This window comes from Dama dama, chromosome X (genome assembly GCF_033118175.1).
Source record: "Dama dama isolate Ldn47 chromosome X, ASM3311817v1, whole genome shotgun sequence".
NCBI classification, from domain to species: Eukaryota; Metazoa; Chordata; class Mammalia; order Artiodactyla; family Cervidae; genus Dama; species Dama dama.
Window position 1 is genome coordinate 134180026 of NC_083714.1, and position 18329 is coordinate 134198354.

Consider the following 18329-nt stretch of genomic DNA (forward strand, 5'->3'; position numbering starts at 1 on the left):
CATAAAAATATAGTCAAATAATTTTTTAATTTTTTTTCCCAATTATTTTTATTAGTTGGAGGCTAATTACTTTACAGTATTGTAGTGGTTTTTGCCATACATCTACATGAATCAGCCATGGAATTACATGTGTCCCCATCCTGAACCCCCCCTCCCACCTCCCTCTCCATCCCATCCCTCTGGGTCATCCCAGTGCACCAGCCCTGAGCACTTGTCTCATGCATCCAACCTGGACTGGCGATCTGTTTCACACTTGATAATATACATGTTTCAATGCTATTCTCTCAGATCATCCCACCCTCGCCTTCTCCCATAGAGTCCAAAAGTCTGTTCTATACATCTGTCTCTTTTTCTGTTTTGCATATAGGGTTATTGTTACCATCTTTTTAAATTCCATATATATGCATTAGTATACTGTATTGGTGTTTATCTTTCTGGCTTACTTCACTCTGTATAATGGGCTCCAGTTTCATCCATCTCATTAGAACTGATTCAAATGGATTCTTTTTAATGGCTGAGTAATATTCCACTGTGTATATGTACCACAGCTGCCTTATCCATTCGTCTGCTGATGGACATCTAGGTTGCTTCCATGTCCTGGCTATTATAAACAGTGCTGTGATGAACATCAGGGTACATGTGTCTCTTTCAGATCTGGTTTCCTTGGTGTGTATGCCCAGAAGTGGGATTGCTGGGTCATATGGCAGTTCTATTTCCAGTTTTTTAAGGAATCTCCACACTGTTCTCCATAGTGGCTGTACTAGTTTGCATTCCCACCAATAGTGCAATTAATTTTTTAACAAAGGTACAAAGAAAATTTAAGAAAGGATACTGTTTTCAAGAAATGGTGTTGGTACAATAGAACATCAATAGGCAAAAAAAAAAAAAAAGGAGCCCTAACCTAATCTAACACATTATGCAAAAATTAACTCTAAATGAAGCACAGATCTGCATAGGAAACAATTCATGAAAGAAAAAAACTGATGCATTGGAGTTTGGCAAAATTACAGACTTTTGGTCTGCAAAGGTACTGTTGACAGAATGTGATAGGTTGGTCTGTTTTTCCTCCAAGGTCATCTGAGCCTCAGTGTTAGTAAATAGTTGCTTGATACATAAATTGCCTGAATTTCAAAGAGCTTGGTTTTGTTCTGAGTCTTCCTGGGAATATTCTTTGTAAGACAAGAGACCGTGAAGCTCCCATAGCAGAGCTGTTTCATGTACCCCACCTCTGCACTCTGTGCCCCTTTTCCTCCAAGTGGTAGACAAGTGTAGCTGTAGTCCACTGGTCAGATCTGAACTCGGCTGAGTTGCCTGAGGACTGAGATTGGACCTGGGAATTATATTTTTCACTCACTGCACAGGCCTAGAAGCTAAATTTGCTGTGTATGGAGAAAAGACTCCAAACAAATTTTTATGCCAAGGAATAAGCTTTTCTAAAAGAAAGAAGAAATGTACATTTGTCTTATAAAAAAAGGGAGATGGAAGGTAAGAATTTCCATTAGCTGCTCTGGCTGGCTTGGGTGTTCTTGACCTTCATAATGATCATGACTATACCTTTCATGTCTTATTCCTTCCTGGTGCTTATTTGGAAAATGAAGATTCCTCCCCCCTCACCCTAACAGCCTTCTTCGTGTCTCTTAGAGGTGATGCAGGAGCTAAGAACATCTCTTAAAGCACAATGAAATGTGTTTTATAAATGCCAGTGTCTTTGTAATGAAGCAAAATGATTTTTATTATACCTACTATCCTTTTAATGGAAGAAAAGCATGTATTTCTGTGCAGAATCAATATAGTTCTCTAAACATAAGTGAAAGTGACATCTCCGCTGTAGGATGCACAGCCTTGAGAGGTAAATTATACCATTAGCCATAAGCTTTGGATGAGCTGAAGGCACCATTAGAAACAGCTTCTAAAATTTAGCATTGAGTGGTCCTCTCAATGTAAATGACCTAACAAGTAGAAAATGAGAAGCTTCTATGAAAACATATTGTTATATAATTTCACATGCTCAATTATATTTAAATGGAGAAAAAAATGCAAAAGTGCCACCTTGATGATCTGCATTTGACATAATGCTAATTCACATGCCCTTATATGTTATGTCTCTGATCGTTCTAAAAGCCAGAGTACAAGTAGCCAAGAAAGGGCCTCTCTGCAAACATCCACTTTTCACATGATTACTGATGTTTGAAGTAGAATTAAGAGGGTACAAAATCTTTCATTCTGCTAGGGAAAAAAAAGGACAAAAATATAAGCATTTCCTAAGACTTAGGCTTGTATAGGCTGCAAATGAAATCAGTTGGCAATTCGTGTATATTTGTTGTGATTAACTATACAGCCACATCCCACAGTTCCAGGAGATGCCCACTGTGGGTGATGACCCTGGTGTTGGGCCAGTATGGTAGCGTCTGTTGGGTGCTGTCCTCTGAAGGGCTCCATATAGAAGCATCTTTTTCTAAGAGGCAAACCGTTTATGAGGCCAGAGGTGTTTGAGGCTTCTGCTCTGGGCTGTCTCCTGTAAAAATCTCCCCTAATTCCTGCCTGCCTGCCTCTCATAATGCCTGTGAAAACTCTCTTCTTTCTGGGGACTGAGATTTGGTTTCAACTTTTCTCTTATTTCTTAGTGAAATCTGGACTCAAATGTTACTTCTGTCGTATTTCCTCACCCCTGTGCTCTGAGTGGGCTATAGGAGTGATCCTCTCAGTTCTCCTGCATGGATGCAAAGGACCTTCGGGGGTGGAACACCAACCTGTCCCGAGTTGATGGCCTCCAACAATGTCAGGACACCAGCAGCATGTCATCAAAATATTAGCATTTTATAGATGTGCTATTACCTAGAAAAGATTGGGTGTCACTAACTTACTGTGTATATTTTACTTTTCCATATAAAGATGGTTAACAGTGACTTGACTTTTCCTTAGGGAATAGTCTACCTTCCTTGTTAGAGAAGAGTATATATGACGAGCAAAGGAAACTCCAGGATAATTAAAAACCCTTATATGTGTCTTCATTTTAGAAATTCTTTCCCTAGACTTCTTTTGGGAATTAGACCTTGAAATAGCTCAGACTTTTAAAGATAGAGTTTAAAGTTCTATTCTATCTAGAAAAAAAATAAATTCACTCTGATTAAAGAAACATCATTTTCAAGTGAGAATATAACTTCTGGTTGCAGCCATGTTGGAGTTAAGGGTATATTAGATTTGCCCTTCCACCACTTTGGGCTTCCCAGGTGGCACTAGTGGTAAGGAACCTGCCCACCAATGCAGGAGACATAAGAGACGTGGGTTGGATCAGGAAGATCCCCTGGAGGAGGGCATGGCAATCCACTCCAGTATTCTTGCCTGGAGAATCCCATGGACAGAGGAACCTGGCGGGCTACAGTCCACAGCGTCACAAAGAGTTGGACATGGCTGTAAGCGCCTTAGCATGCATGCCTGCCCCCCACAGACAACTTTAAACTTGGACAAAACACATGAATCAGCTGTTTTGAGGCATCGGGCCGTGCACAGCACAAGGATGTGATCTTTCAGAGAAACGAAGCATAGAGTTCCATGTAACCCCTGGCTTTTTGCCTGGGAAAAGAAAGAAAGATATTGCTAAGTCTAAATTGGGACTTCGCTGGTGGCCTTAGCAGTAAAGAATCCACCTGCCAGTGCAGGAGACATAAGAGACACGGGTTCGATCCCTGGGTCAGGAAGATCCCCTGGAAGACGAAATGGCAACCCACTCCAGTATTCTTGCCTGGGAAATCCCATGGACAGAGGGAGCCTGGAGGACTACAGTTCATGGAGTCACAAAAGACTCAGACACAACTTAGCAATTAAACAACAACAACTTTCTAAGTTGCAGCACAGGGCCCTGGAGCACAGACAGCAGAAGACTCATCGGATAGAGGAAACAGATTGTAACTGTTTGTAACTCACAGCTGCTGAGGTGGATGAAATTTTCAGGGCAGGGAATTGCAGAAGATCAAGCTGTGCAAAGAGGGAGCTCTGGAAGTGTATACATAGGAGTCCCTTGAGTCTTTGGCCATATACTTAGCGTGCATCAGTAGGGCAAGAGTCCACCAGGCCCAGCAGAAAATAAGTATGGGAGGGGAGGTGTGGGTGGGCTCTGAGATGAGTGGATGTTCTAGAGATGGTCAGTAATTGGAGATATTGGAGTTCTGGCCAAGCAGACTAAGAAAACTTCATTGAACACACTTGGCATCCAGTTGACAACTCAAAAAGTCAGTCATAGGAATAGCGCTACCCTTGTTGTTGTTTAGTTGCTAAGTCGTGTCTGACTCTTTTGCAACCCTATTGACTGAAGCCCACCAGGCTCCTCTGTCCATGGAGCTCTGCAGGCAAGAATACTGGAGTGTTATGACCAAGAACCTATGCACAATATGAACTATTATTTATTTTTGGTCACGCCAAGAATGTACAACATTTATTTGAATAAACTAAGACATTTAAAAAAAAACAAAAGAACATTGGAGTGGGTTTCCATTTCCTTCTCCAGGGAATCTCCCCCACCTAGGGATCAAACCTGTGTCTTCTGCTTGACAGGCGGATTCTTTACCTCTGAGTCACCTCAGAAGCCCAGTGCTTCACTAGACCCACTCTGAATGAAGCCTAAAACTAAGCCTTGATAGGTCGAGCTGATTTGCAAACAGCATGCCCACCATAATGAAACTCCACACTCTTGCAGGGAAGACAACAAAATCCAGTCCTTTGATAATGTAGTGTGCAGTGCATGGTTGTTGGGATTATACAGTCACAAATGACCAGATGTAAGAAGAAGCACAAAAATGTGAGGTATGATATGGATAGCTTATAAAGGGCATGCAGTTATCTCTGAATACAATTTTCAGGCATCAGGACATGCTTTAATTAATATTGGCATCACTAAAAGGAAGCTTGATTAATGCTGTTTGTGTGTTACTCATCCAAGTTTTTGTTACCAGTCATACAATATGTAAAATGAAAAGGTTATAAGTAATAGCAAAGCCTGTAAGTTGTTGCCCAGTAAAAAAAAATCAGGATTTTTTCTTTTAGAAGTAGACAATCTCTTTGAGGTCACTACTTCCCAGTATCATAAAACAGTGAATGACTGCCTAAGCCTCACCCATCCCAGGATGTGAACACTTGAAATGTGACATCTTCTTTAGTGGGCTTGTCCCTGGAATGGTCTCCTTGACTTCCCTCATTAACTATGGTCTGCTGGGCATTTCTTCTGACACTGAGATAGACCATGGTTCTCTTTTTTCCTGTTACCTCATAGACTGTGATGTTGATGAGCCTGCTGGAGTAACTGACTTAGGGGATGTTGGAAATGCTGAGCAGAAATCCCAGCCATGCAGAATAATTGCATCTCTTGAGAAGGTGTTAACAAGCTGAGGCAGAACGAAGTGCTCCTGGGCTTTGGCTTCCATGGAGTGTCCTTTCAACAGCCCCCCTGAAGCTCCATGCAGAAGGTGTTCACTAGTAAATATTAAACAGCACTTTTCATACTGCTGGTGGGGTGCTGAGAGTGTGAGACCCCCTCGAGGCACTCAGAGGCTCACTTGACAGCCACACTGAAATCACACAACACTCACTTTCTCCTCTATTGATATTTCAGTCATCAGAGAAGGTCATGAAAAACAGCCATGCTGGATAATTTCTGGGAAATTAGTACTAGGGAGTGTAGGGACAGCTGACCACCAGGGGAGCACTTTTCTTTTTCAAGAGGACCAGCTGGTGAAACCATCATTTTGAAGTTTGCTGGGGTGACATAAGAGCAAACTATGTCTGAACTATACACTCCTGTCCAAACTCACATAGGCCATGTACAACGTCTTAGAAAACATGACCTCTCTTTGAAAGGTACTTTTTAAATTGTTACAATTATGAACAAATAATGAATTCAGTACAGACCACCAGGTAAGCCTGATTATATAAATGAAGCTTTCTTGTGTAGCTAACCTAGACCTTCCTCTTCCTTGTTCAAACTTGACTTCACTTTGGATGTTTGAAAATTGTGAGAAGTGGAATAGTAGTCTGAGAGGAGATTGGGCCATCCATCAGTTCATCCATTCAGCTGACATGTACTCATCATCAGTATTTGTCAGGCACTGTGCTAGGTGTTTGGTGGATACAGAGTATAAAAATAATATCCCTTGGGAGAAAATAATAGCAAATGAAGAAACAGACAAAGGATTAATCTCAAAAATATACAAGCAACTCCTGCAGCTCAATTCCAGAAAACTAAATGACCCAATCAAAAAATGGGCCAAAGATCTAAACAGACATTTCTCCATAGAAGACATCTAGATGGCTAACAAACACCTGAAAAGATGCTCAACATCACTCATTATCAGAGAAAGGCAAATCAAAACCACAATGAGGTACCATTACACGCCAGTCAGGATGGCTGCTATCCAAAAGTCTACAAGCAATAAATGCTGGAGAGGGTGTGGAGAAAAGGGAACCCTCTTACACTGTTGGTGGGAATGCAAACTAGTACAGCCACTATGGAGAACAGTGTGGACATTCCTTAAAAAACTGGAAATAGAACTGCCATATGACCCAGCAATCCCACTTCTGGGCATACACACCAAGGAAACCAGATCTGAAAGAGACACATGTACCCTGATGTTCATCACAGCACTGTTTATAATAGCCAGGACATGGAAGCAACCTAGATGTCCATCAGCAGATGAATGGATAAGGCAGCTGTGGTACATATACACAGTGGAATATTACTCAGCCATTAAAAAGAATCCATTTGAATCAGTTCTAATGAGATGGATAAAACTGGAGCCCATTATACAGAGTGAAGTAAGCCAGAAAGATAAAGACCAATACAGTATACTAACACATATATATGGAATTTAAAAAGATGGTAACGATAACCCTATATGCAAAACAGAAAAAGAGACACAGATGTACAGAACAGAATTTTAGACTCTGTGGGAGGAGGTGAGGGTGGGATGTTCAGAGAGAACAGCACTGAAACAAGTATACTATCAAGGGTGAAACAGATCGCCAGTCCAGGTTGGATGCATGAGACAAGTGCTCAGGGCTGGTGCACTGGGATGACCCAGATGGATAGGATGGAGAGGGAGGCGGGAGGGGGGATCGGGATGGGGAACACATGTAATTCCATGGCTGATTCATGTCAATGTATGGCAAAAACCACTACAATATAAAAAAAATAATAATAAAATTGAAAATTCAAAGGCAAATAAAATGTTTCTGGAAAAAAAAAAAAAAAAGATTCTTTGTTTCTAACAGAGCTTCCTGTTTTTGAGAACGTTGTTATTCAAAGTATCATCCAGTAGCATTGACATCACTTGGGAACCTGTTAAAATGCTAAATCTCTGACCAGCCCCAGACTTATTGAATCCAAATTGTCATCTTCTCACGATCCACACAAGGATAGTATACACATTTGAGAAGCCATAGTCTAAATCATTGATTCTCAGACTGCACATTGGAAGGACCCAGGGACCTTTAAAAGGCACTGATTTCTCAGTCTCAACCCCCACCCCCAGGATTTATAGTTGAATTGGTGTGGGGTATAGCCCTGAGTGATTCTAAATGTGCAGCCAGCTTAAAGAAGCACTGCTCTAAGAGGTTGCTTTGCACTTTGGATTAAATGGGGCCCCACATGAGGTTGCAGCCAGGTTTTACAGTTTACAAGCCAGGTGACAAGTTGGTCTTTTTTTAAACATTTGAAGTTTTTACACAAGAGGCAGACACAGCAGGGCTCACTGGTGACTCCTGCCGCCAGCTTGGATGTCAGAGAGCAGCTCTAAGCTGGTCCCCAGCGCGAGAGCTGTGTGCAGTGGTGGAGTGCTTCCATGTTCCCCAGGGCCCCTCTGGTAGGATGTAGTGGACTAAAGCCTGACCTGGAGGGCCGGGCCAGTCTCCCTCCTCAGACACGCTCTGGGGCCTTAGCCTCCCTCCACGTGTGTGAGCCACTGCCAGGGAGTTTCACCAGAAGATGATGCTGAGTCACGTGACAGATGTATTGTATACTTAATCAAGATGCTTTCCTGGGCTCATGATCCTTTGAGGTCTCTGGGACCCACCCCCCTAGAATCACAATACTGATGACAACCACCAGCAGCGGTTCAGCAGTTGTGTTGCTCTTTACACTTCAGACATCTTCTCCTGTGTATCAAGGAACTGAGACCCAGAGTCTTTATCACTGATGGCCCCAGTTCACTGTCTTCCTCCTGTCTCTGAGCTACCTTGGCTCATGAGATAGATACAGTGCAGAACATAGGTTGGAGTACAGTACACCTACGGCTCTGTTTGTTCATTCCTTAAAAGGAAACATATCATTTCTATTTTACAAGGAAAAATATATTTTACTCTAATATCTGCATGGGGATGAGGCATACAGAAACCATTTTGAGGACTTAAATCATAGACGAGTGAACATCCTATGTCAGAAATATAATTTTTTCCATGCTCTTTGATTCTTGATAAGGGTCAAGGTCTACTTGCCTCTGCTTGCATGTGAATAGATCTTATTTCTAGTCATCATTGTTCTGGAAACTTTCATCTATAATACATGCAGATCTTTTACTCTTTCCCACTGCAAACTTCCACCTCATTTAAAGACCATCCCTTTGCCTGCATACACTGCCCTTTCCTCATCCTTATTGAAATCTCAAAATTCACTAGGGTAGCCATTGTCTTGGGTTATACCTGTGGTATAATTATTAATAGTGTCCTAGGTTTGGGAATAAATTATAGGGTCACTGTAAAATCTTCCAGTATTTTAACAGCACTGCCTCTCTCCTTAGTGGTCAGCTACTGCCTCATTGTTTTGCCTTCATCCACCTCCTGCCATCCTCCTGGGGGACATTTAACTCCACCCTGATGATGTTCTAGCCTCATAAGTCATTGATTTTCCATTCTGCTCCCATCACTCATGAGTGCCATCTTGCCTCACCCCTCACATCACTCTTCAGTAGAGGTTGGTTGGAGCTTCCTGGAAGGCAAGCATTGCCTTCACTCTAAGGGCCAATTCTTGAATGTTCTCTTCCATGACTCCAGCTTCCTACTTTCCCTTTTCCCTTCTTTCACCCTTGATGATCCTGCCCTTGACCTTTCTCATGACCTTGATTCTTGCCCTTGTCCTCTCCTTCGAGAAGAGGATGAGGTTTCTCTCTCTGCCTGGTTTCTCTTGGTCCCCCTTGTTGTTGCTAATCCAGACTAGGACTGCTGCCTATGTTTCGGTGCCATCTTGATTCACTATGCCTGCCTCTTTCACTTGGCTCTGAGCTTGGGAACCCCATAAGGTCGTGATGACTTTCTTTCGCCCCTGAATTCCTCTCCTATCCTGCATGTTTTAGGTCCTAGTTAAATAAATTGAATTCGCTGCTGTTTCACACTTCTGGAAGCAGAGCCTTCAGACAAATAATTCTCTCTTCATCTCTGCCACCAAAAGCCTCATTCTTCTGTCTGGTTTGTTGAAGAGGACTTATTTTCAGTTCTCAGTTTGCTGTCAGAATTTTTCCTGTTTCCCTTAAATTAACTTCTATTCCTAGGGGGAAGAAAAGTCTCAGTTCTCTAAATCTCGCTCCCACTGCAGGCATCTTGACCCTGTGGCTATTTTCTGTCCTGCAGCAGATGCCCTCTTCATTTTTCTTAGTATTCTAAGTCATGCTGTCAGTTTTCTTTTTTCAGTGTACTTATCCATGAACCTTGTGTGTGTTCTTACACTGGTCAGAATGATTAGACACACTGTGTTCCACCTTCATGCTTCCCCTCTCGTACCTTGAATTACATAGCGATTAGCACTATTCATGTTTTCCTTAAAAAGCAGAACCCAGATGAGCCATGCGAGCTATTCATCACTGATGGGAGGTATAATAAATATACTGTCATATGCACTGTTTATCCCTGTAGGCGTACATAAGTTCTGAAGTTATTCTGAATATGCTTTTGCTTATTAAAATGTTCTTTATTGTTTTTCTGGCATACAAAACAGAAAGTTTCATTACAGTGGTTCTTGGGTTGCTGATTGCATAAGGCTAATGGAAAGCATGGATTTGCACCATTTAGAAAGTTAAAAAAAAAAGCCTTCAAAAGAAAGATAGCACTAAACAATATTTGAGTGCCTTTTACGGACCTAAGTCTGTATCAGATGATCTGAAATGAACGTGGAGAAAAATTCAGCCTTCATATAAGCAAACCCTTCACACATGAAAAGATCTAAGATTATTGGAAAAGCTGTTAATGATTCTTTTCTCTTTGGTACCAGAGCCCGTAGTTGATACAGTTATCAAAAAAAGGACCTTGTATGTTATGTGAGTGCTAGTGTGCATGTGTGTGTTTCACACACATCTCTTAGCTTTCTGGAGTTAGGGATCATGTTCTTTTGCATGTTTAATGTTTGGTGCCTACAGAATGAACTGACATATATTTTATATGTAATAGTTGTTTGTTAAATGGAATATCATGAAATGCAAATTAACACAGTTCTGAGTGTTAGAGAAAAGATAAAAGCTTTCATTATAGTCACTTTCCTACAGGTGAGTTTCAAATTGGGTTTTGAAGATGACAAGAACTTGTCCAGAAAAAACAAGAGAAAAAAAATATATTCCAGACATTTCCTCAGAAACAGAGGCTCTGGATTGAAAGACTTAATTTTTAAGGATGAGGAGTAAAGCATTTCCACCCCTGCTCCTTCATAAGTTTTCCTCATACTGTTGAGGACATAATGGTTTCTCAGAGGTGGAAGAAACTCACAACCCATCAGATTCTACTTCCACAACCCTTGTTCATGAATCCATTATCTCGGGACTGATGCTAGATTGCTCAGTGAGTGATATGACATGGGCAGGACCAAAATACTTAGCTCGGCTTCACATTGTCATTTTCCAAGAAAGATAAGCATTCTTTTAGGTTGTAAGTTTTTTTTAACCTTGTTTTGTTCTGAGTAAATCTGCACTTGATGCTTCAAGAGTCTTTGTCTAAGGATGTTTCTTGGGACTAGAATTTATGGGGTGATGTAGGACCCACTTCCCAAACCTACGTTCTCTTCTAAAGAGTCAGTCTAGCCTTGTTATAGTTACCCCTGTGGGAAGAGACAATGATGAGCATTTACTTCTCACCTGAGGAGGACTCTGCCTTAACTTACATAGAATTCTCACAGCTTGGGGCAGATAGAGACTATCTTGTCCTGCAGTAATCCTAGTCTTGGACTGAGGGAGATCACAGAACTTGGGGTTAAAAAGAGCCTTCATTGATTCCAGAAATACTTATTATATGTGGCATTGGACTGGGAATATGATGGTGAAAAATTCAGCTGTGTTTCTCTCTTTGCTGGACTGGATGCTCTAGCAAGGCACACATGAGTCACATAAGCCAGGGCCTCCAAGGGCTCAGTGCCAGGCCCAAGGCCAGCTGCACATCTGCTGCTTGAGTCTGCCTGAGCCCTCCCCCAGCCCCACTGGTATTGTGAAGGACCACGAGTGTGTCTCTGTGGGCCCTGAGCAGGAATTCCTCACTTTTTCAAGCATTTATTTTAAAAGCATTTTTCTGGGGGAAAGCCTTTGCTCATTTGGAGTTTTCGCTGGAAGCTGTTGATCACAGTCTGAGAATTGGGTTTTTACTCAACAACTTGCGCTTGACAGTGGTGCGTGTGTTGTACATACACAGGGAAGGATTAAAGGCCCAAGTGAGGAGATTGACAACAGGCCAGTAGGTCTTGGGTTGGGGTGGGAGAAGTGGAATTGGACCCAGAGAACAAATACGAGATTTATTATCGAACTAGAGAAGATCAAACTTCCCACCCATTGAAGATGGGGAAACCTGCAGGTGGTTCTTTGGCACGAGGGTGAGTACCTGGAGCACCATGGGGCCATTAGGCTCGGGATGGAAGCTTGTGAAGGCTATGCTGAGCTCTGTCCCCAGGACTTGGCACAGAGTAGGCACTCAAATGTTCGACAAGTGTATGAACATAATAAGGGTTATTCCAAGGGAAGCAGGTTTGATCTGGAAGAATGACTAGATTTCTTCTTTCATTTAGTGAGCAAACACTAAGCTCTGGAGGGTGGGGTGAAGGGCTTTTCATGATGATGACTGTGCCCCCTCAACACAGAGAGAAGGTGCATTAATGAGCTTGCACAGAGTGGGATTTTTCTCCTGCTTGGCTGACTGTCACCCAGCCCTTCTTAATTTCAACAAACTTTGTGACAGGCTAATCAAAGAGAACATTTGTGTGTGTGATGTTTTCTAACCCACATTTGCAGTTAATGAAAAAATTTCATTGTGTTAAAATTAAAATGAAGAAAATATATTTTCTCCTATCTTTAAGAAGGGAAAAAATCTTATTGCTCTCAGTCAGTTCAGTCACTCAGTCGTGTCTCACTCTCTGCAACTCCATGAACCACAGCACACCAAGCCTCCCTGTCCATCGCCAGCTCCCGGAGTTTACTCAAACTCATGTCCATCACGTCAGTGATGCCATCCAACCATCTCATCCTCTGTCGTCCCCTTCTCCTCCTGCCTTCAATCTTTCCCAGCATCATGGTCTCTTCCAATGAGTCATTTCTTCGCATCAGGTGGCCAAAGTATTGGAGTTTCAGCTTCAGCATCAGTCCTTCCAATGAATATTCAGGACTGATTTCCTTTAGGATGGACTGGTTGGATCTCCTTGCAGTTCAAGGGACTCTCAAGAGTCTTCTCCAACACCACGGTTCAAAAGCATCAATTCCTCAGCTCTCAGCTTTCTTTATGGTCCAACTCTCACATCCATACAGGACTACTGGTAAAACCATAGTCTTGACTAGACAGACCTTTGTTGGTAAAGTAATGTCTCTGCTTTTTAATATGCTGTCTAGGTTTGTCATAGCTTTTCTTCCAAGGAGCAAGCGTCTTTTAATTTCATGGCTGCAGTCACCATCTGCAGGGCCTCTAAAAGCCCCACTGGGTTTCGAGTCCCAGCTGGCAGCTCTAGGACACCGGAGCTTTTGTCCTCCCATCCAGCTTTGGGGTTTATGCTGTTGAGTCTTAGGAACCATTGATGGCTGCCTCAAGGAAAGCACTTCCATCTCTGTACAAGGGGCGTCAGAGCTCTCTGTGAGGCACTTGCCCCCTTTCTCACTCTGCTCTCCTGTTTCCTAGGACTGCATCGATGTGGGCTGGTGGGAAGGAGAGCTGAATGGCAGACGAGGAGTGTTTCCTGACAACTTCGTCAAGTTACTGCCGCCTGACTTTGAGAAGGAAGGAAACGTAAGTCTCTGTGGCTCGGCTCTCAGTGCACCACCTGCTGTCAGAGTTGCGGCCTCCGTGACGGGCTGGGGGTGCGGGGTGAGGATGTCTGTTGTTGAAGAGCCCTGGCATTTTAGTTTGATGGACCGGCTGCCCCATACCTGGTGTGTGTGAACAAGTTATCTTCCACAAACCCCAGTTTCCTCATCAGAGAGCCTTCTTCTAGGGTTGTTGTGTGACTAGACAAGATGATGTGTGCAAAGCACTTGGTTTGGTACCTGGAGCATTTAAGCAACCAAATAAATGACAGAAACCGTTGGGGGCTCCATTGGTAAGTGGATGGCCTGTATCCTGCATAGTGTGTCCTTGGGTGGTGAAGTGACTAATGCTGTGGAAGTGGCTGAAAAGCACATTGTGAAGCTGAGGATGCAGGATAAGGCCTGCTGATCTTCCCGACTCTGTGTATGTGTGTACACACATTTGGTCAGGTATACACATGCATGGGCTCCTTAGTGGCTCAATAGTCAAAAAAAAAAAACCCACCTGCCAATGCAAGGGGCATGGGTTCGATCCCTGTGTTGGGAAGATACCCTGGAGCAGGAAATGGCAATCAGCTCCAGTATTCTTGCCTGGGAAATTCCACGGACAGAGGAGCCTAGTGGGCTACAGTTCATGGGGTCACAAAGAGTTGGACATGACTTAGCAACTAGACAGACTAGACTTAGCAACAACAACAAATACACACACATGCCCATTGTGTGTGTGTGTGTGTGTGTGTGTGTGTGTGTGTGTGTGTGTGTGTGTGTGTGCACATGTGCGCATGTATCCCTCTGAGCTGTACTTTCTCTTTGTGAGAACCCATTTTTACAATTCTGTGGTTTAAATGAGCCAGTCCACCTTTGTTTGCATCACGGGAAGCATGTTGTTTCTCTGATGACACTCTAACAGGAAATGTTGAATAGTTAGAAGCACCTTACATTCTAAGAGGGTACAGTGATTTGGTCTATTTGGTCTTTTCCAAGCTGTTCTTCAGTTCAGAGCTCTTGGCTCAGGCTTTCTCATGCCTTCTGCCCACTTTTTCTGGCCTGTGTTCTCTTCATGCCCATGGGGGCTCTATTACTGGACCATAAACTTTGACCCATCACATTCCCATGGAATTGAGGTTTGGAAAAGGTAGCTACAATACTAGTGGGTTGATTACCAAGGATACTAAACAGCATTGCTGGTGTATACACTGCTTAGATGGATGGATATGATTGTTCAAGGAGCCAAATGTGTTTGTACCCACCAAGATTATGGCCTGTAGATTGGTTTGAACAAAGGGCTACACCTTTTAGGCTTTTTGATAGCTGTCTTTCTTGTTTAGCTGAAGGATGCTTGGTTCCACATCTGTATTCTCTCTGGGAATTAAGTTTGAGGTTCAGAGAATTCTGCTTCCCAGTGTTTTCTAAATCCTTGAGACACTGCTGGTCTGGGGACCACACTTTGTCAGCCTTACCTGGAGCTTTTTAGAAATGCTTGAACCCCATCCTAAACCTGTGCATCAGAACCCACATTTTATCAAGATCCTCAGGTGATCTGTTTCCACATTATGGTTTGGGAAGCTCTGGTGTAGATGCAGGTGTCTGTCTAAGTGGTGACAACCCCACCTTCTAGTTTTGAACCATATTTTAGGAGGAGAATAAATTCATAGAATGGAGAAGGGCTCACCATTCAGTAGACATCTTCCACCAAGCAAAATCATTTGAGCCATTTTTATTGATAATGGTTGTAGTAGTGGGTTATCGGCTAACAGAATTCATCCCTGAGAAAAAAAAGACACTAGCCCTTGGTAGTATCTGTATAGTAAATGTTTAAAACTAAGACACAAGAAAGAGGTTTGGCAGACATTTATAGAATGTGGTTGTGACTCTAGCCTGCAGCATTGAATAGACTTGAACTTGAATCCTGGCCCTGTCACTTAATTGTTCTGTTCAAGATCAACTCATTGACTGTTTCCTCAGCATATCTGGATTTTGCATCTGTGGATTCAGTCAACCTTGGGTCGAAAATACTAAACAATAAATTTCAGGAAGTTCCTAAAAGTAAAGCTTGGATCTCTTGAATTTGCTGTGTAGTGACAATTATATACATAACATTTACAACCATTTATATAGCGTTGGCTTTGTATTAGATATTATAAGTAATCTAGAGATGACTTAAAGTATAGGGGAGGATGTGCATAGGTTATATGCAAATACTCTCCCATTTTATATGAGAGACTTGGACATCTGTGGATTTTTGCTTTCTGCAGGGTGTCCTGGAACCAATCTCCCATGAATACTGAGTGACAACTATGTTCTCATCTATTAAATTGCAGGAATAATCATATCGACCTTGTTAAATTGTTGAGAAGATTAGCCAAAATGACACATATGAATTCCTTAGCACACCGCCTGGTCCTTTGTGAATGCCCCATACATATTAACTATTCCAGTCTTTGTAATTACTATTAGCACAAGTGTGAGAAGACTCCAGCTAAAACTGTGCAACGGTGGTAGAAATCTGACTCCAGTTCATCACATCAGCACAGAATTAGCTTGGTGCCTTGGTGAGCTTCCCTGGGGATCCCAATGCATCTAAGAACTTTGATGAATAGCCTTTAAAAAGAAATCTACTGCCTTATGTATGTGTAGAGACAAGCGAGTACAGGCTGGCATAATCTTCATGTCCTTTGCATATTTGGTGGGCATCTGCTGCCTGGAAGTGATATTTTATGTTTATTCATTCATCTTCTTTATATCTATTGCGTTCCTTCCTTGGACAGGCTGCCATACTGGTTGATGGAAGTGAAGAAGACTCACATGGCCATCCTTGTGAGCTTAGAGTTGGGTAGCAGGGGACCACTCTGACTACCTGTTTGAGCCTGATAAAGGGTGTTCACATCCAAAACATTTGGAGTCCTCCATGGTGACGCCTCTCCCTCTGGCTAAAGGATCTTAGCAAGCTCGCCATCCTACCAGACTTTTGCCACCTTCTTGATTCTGGCTGAGGTAGTATGGTTTTGAATGCTGAGGTAAAATCTGGATAATTATTTTAACAAATGGACAAAGCCTGTGGTTGCCTACCTTGTAGCACCCTGCCTTCTAGTCCCCAGTCATATTTTATGGGGCAATAAATTCGCTCAAGTGAGAGTCCATGGCATACTTTTCTAGAAGCGCTGCCCTCTTACATAAAGTATTGCAGGAGGACTCCTGGTGAGAGAGTGAAGTTGTCAGTGATGAGTGGACTTGTCTTGGCTTGCTCACTGAGGCATGCATGCTCTTGGGGGCCCATGGGCATCTTCCCCACCCCAGACAGGCAGCCACCGTCCCTCTGATAGATCTTTTACCTTTGTTCCTAAGAAGCAGAAAACTCACTTTTAGGGAAACAATAGTTGTACCTGTCAGACAAAGTAATACCTACAGCTGAGAAATGATTGTATAATGTGACATTTAGCTTTTAGAAGATTCAAAGTATTACATCCTTTTCATCCCCTCTGACCTGTAAAACCCACCAACCAGCTTTGCACTGGTTGTTACACCAGCCTTTTTTACTGCACCCAGAGTGTTGGTGAGTTGGTGACAGCGTGACTGGAGACAGGGCTGTCGTGTGCAGAGTTGACTGTGTAAAGATGATTAGAATCATTAACATGAATGCACGATGTGAATGACAGAGCCTGCAACATGATTCTGCCATCGGATTCAGCAGATGTCATCTTGTCTTGCCAGTGGCTGGGGTTGCAGTCACTCACCCAGAAAAGAGGACGATGTGCGATGATTAGGGTAGACAGCAGCACACAGCATTTATTCAACGGCAGACCTCTTGAATCAGTAGGCATCAGCAAAGCCTTCTGACAAGGCTGGCATATTTTCTTCTGGGGTGTGGATTCAGGTGGTTACTCCTGGGCCTTTTGGAACTCCTGGAGGTCTTTCTTTCAGAGGGTTCTCTCGCACCAGGCTTGCAAAGACTCTGGGGCTTTTCCCTAAGACATTTCCGAGAGCACCGGTCAATCTCTGGGTGCAGATTTTAGAGCAATTATATAAGCCGTTTATAAGAGAACCTAGATTCAGTGGCTGCCTGTTTATTTTGAGCCTCAACAGGAAAACTGAATATTAGAATGGAAAGATTAAAAATTCTGAGAGCTCTGATGAAGGCTCGTGCATGCTCTGTTGTCAGGACTGAGGGAAAGCAGGGAACTTAGACTCTCTGAACTGCAGAAACATCTTCATCATTAAAAATAACAATAATAATAATAATAAGGATAGAACAGGTATCCTGAAAGGTAATGTTTCTGAAAGATAGTGTTTTAAGAAAGTCTCAGGATCCAGTTCTTTTAAGAGAAAGTGTTCTGATCACCAGACTATGGTACTGTGCTTGCCTGCATGGATTCGGGGGCTCATGAGCTTGTGCCATGTCAAGAATCAGGACGTTGTTGAGAGGCCCAGGGGCATTGCCCTAGTGGAGGGTCTGCCTCTTGGCCTCAGGGACACAGAACTCTCCCTTAAAGAGTTTGAAGGGTACCTGTGACTGTGACACAAACTCACATTGGCAAACTCACAGAGACTTACTCGGGGAGCAGACTGGCAGCTTACTAATCATGACAAGAACTGAAATATCAACCCATCTGGAGCACATGGGTCTGCCTGCCCTGGGCATTTGCTCCCTGTGGGCCTGATTTCTTAAAATCCAGATTCTATAGGAAACCACATTTGTTTGGTACTTTCCAGGAGAGTACGGAATGAAAAGAAGAGGAGCTAGTTACTTTCACAAGGGGTCTTATAGTTGTAGCTTGAGGTCCCTCAGGCACCAGGGGGCAGGGTGAGCCAAGGGAACTGGATATTAAGTTCAGCAAAGCCCAGATAATGCTGGTGAGAGCCCCACACCTGTGGCCCCAGCAGCTCTCCATTTTTCTCTGTTTTCATGGCTGACCGGACACTTCCCATCCATCATCCATCTTTGGACATACAGTGGTACAATCAAGTGGGTTTCCCACATTCTCCATTACAATTGAGTGCCAACTTTAAGATGGTTCAGTGGGAGTTTTGTAGGTTTCAAAGTTCTATAGGAAAGGATCTCTCTTGCTTGATTCCCATGATGGCTCATACTCT

General features: G+C 42.9%; 1 protein-coding gene across 6 annotated transcripts in view; it reads left to right on the forward strand.

The window, feature by feature from the left end:
• Window positions 1–18329, forward strand: part of SH3KBP1 (SH3 domain containing kinase binding protein 1) — a 334741-nt gene that overhangs the window by 256211 nt on the left and 60201 nt on the right. For all 6 annotated transcript variants that reach the window (XM_061136773.1, XM_061136772.1, XM_061136775.1 and 3 more), the window contains one exon: window positions 13114–13221. In XM_061136773.1, the coding sequence (XP_060992756.1) occupies window positions 13114–13221 (108 nt within the window). The remainder of the gene's footprint in view (window positions 1–13113; window positions 13222–18329) is intronic.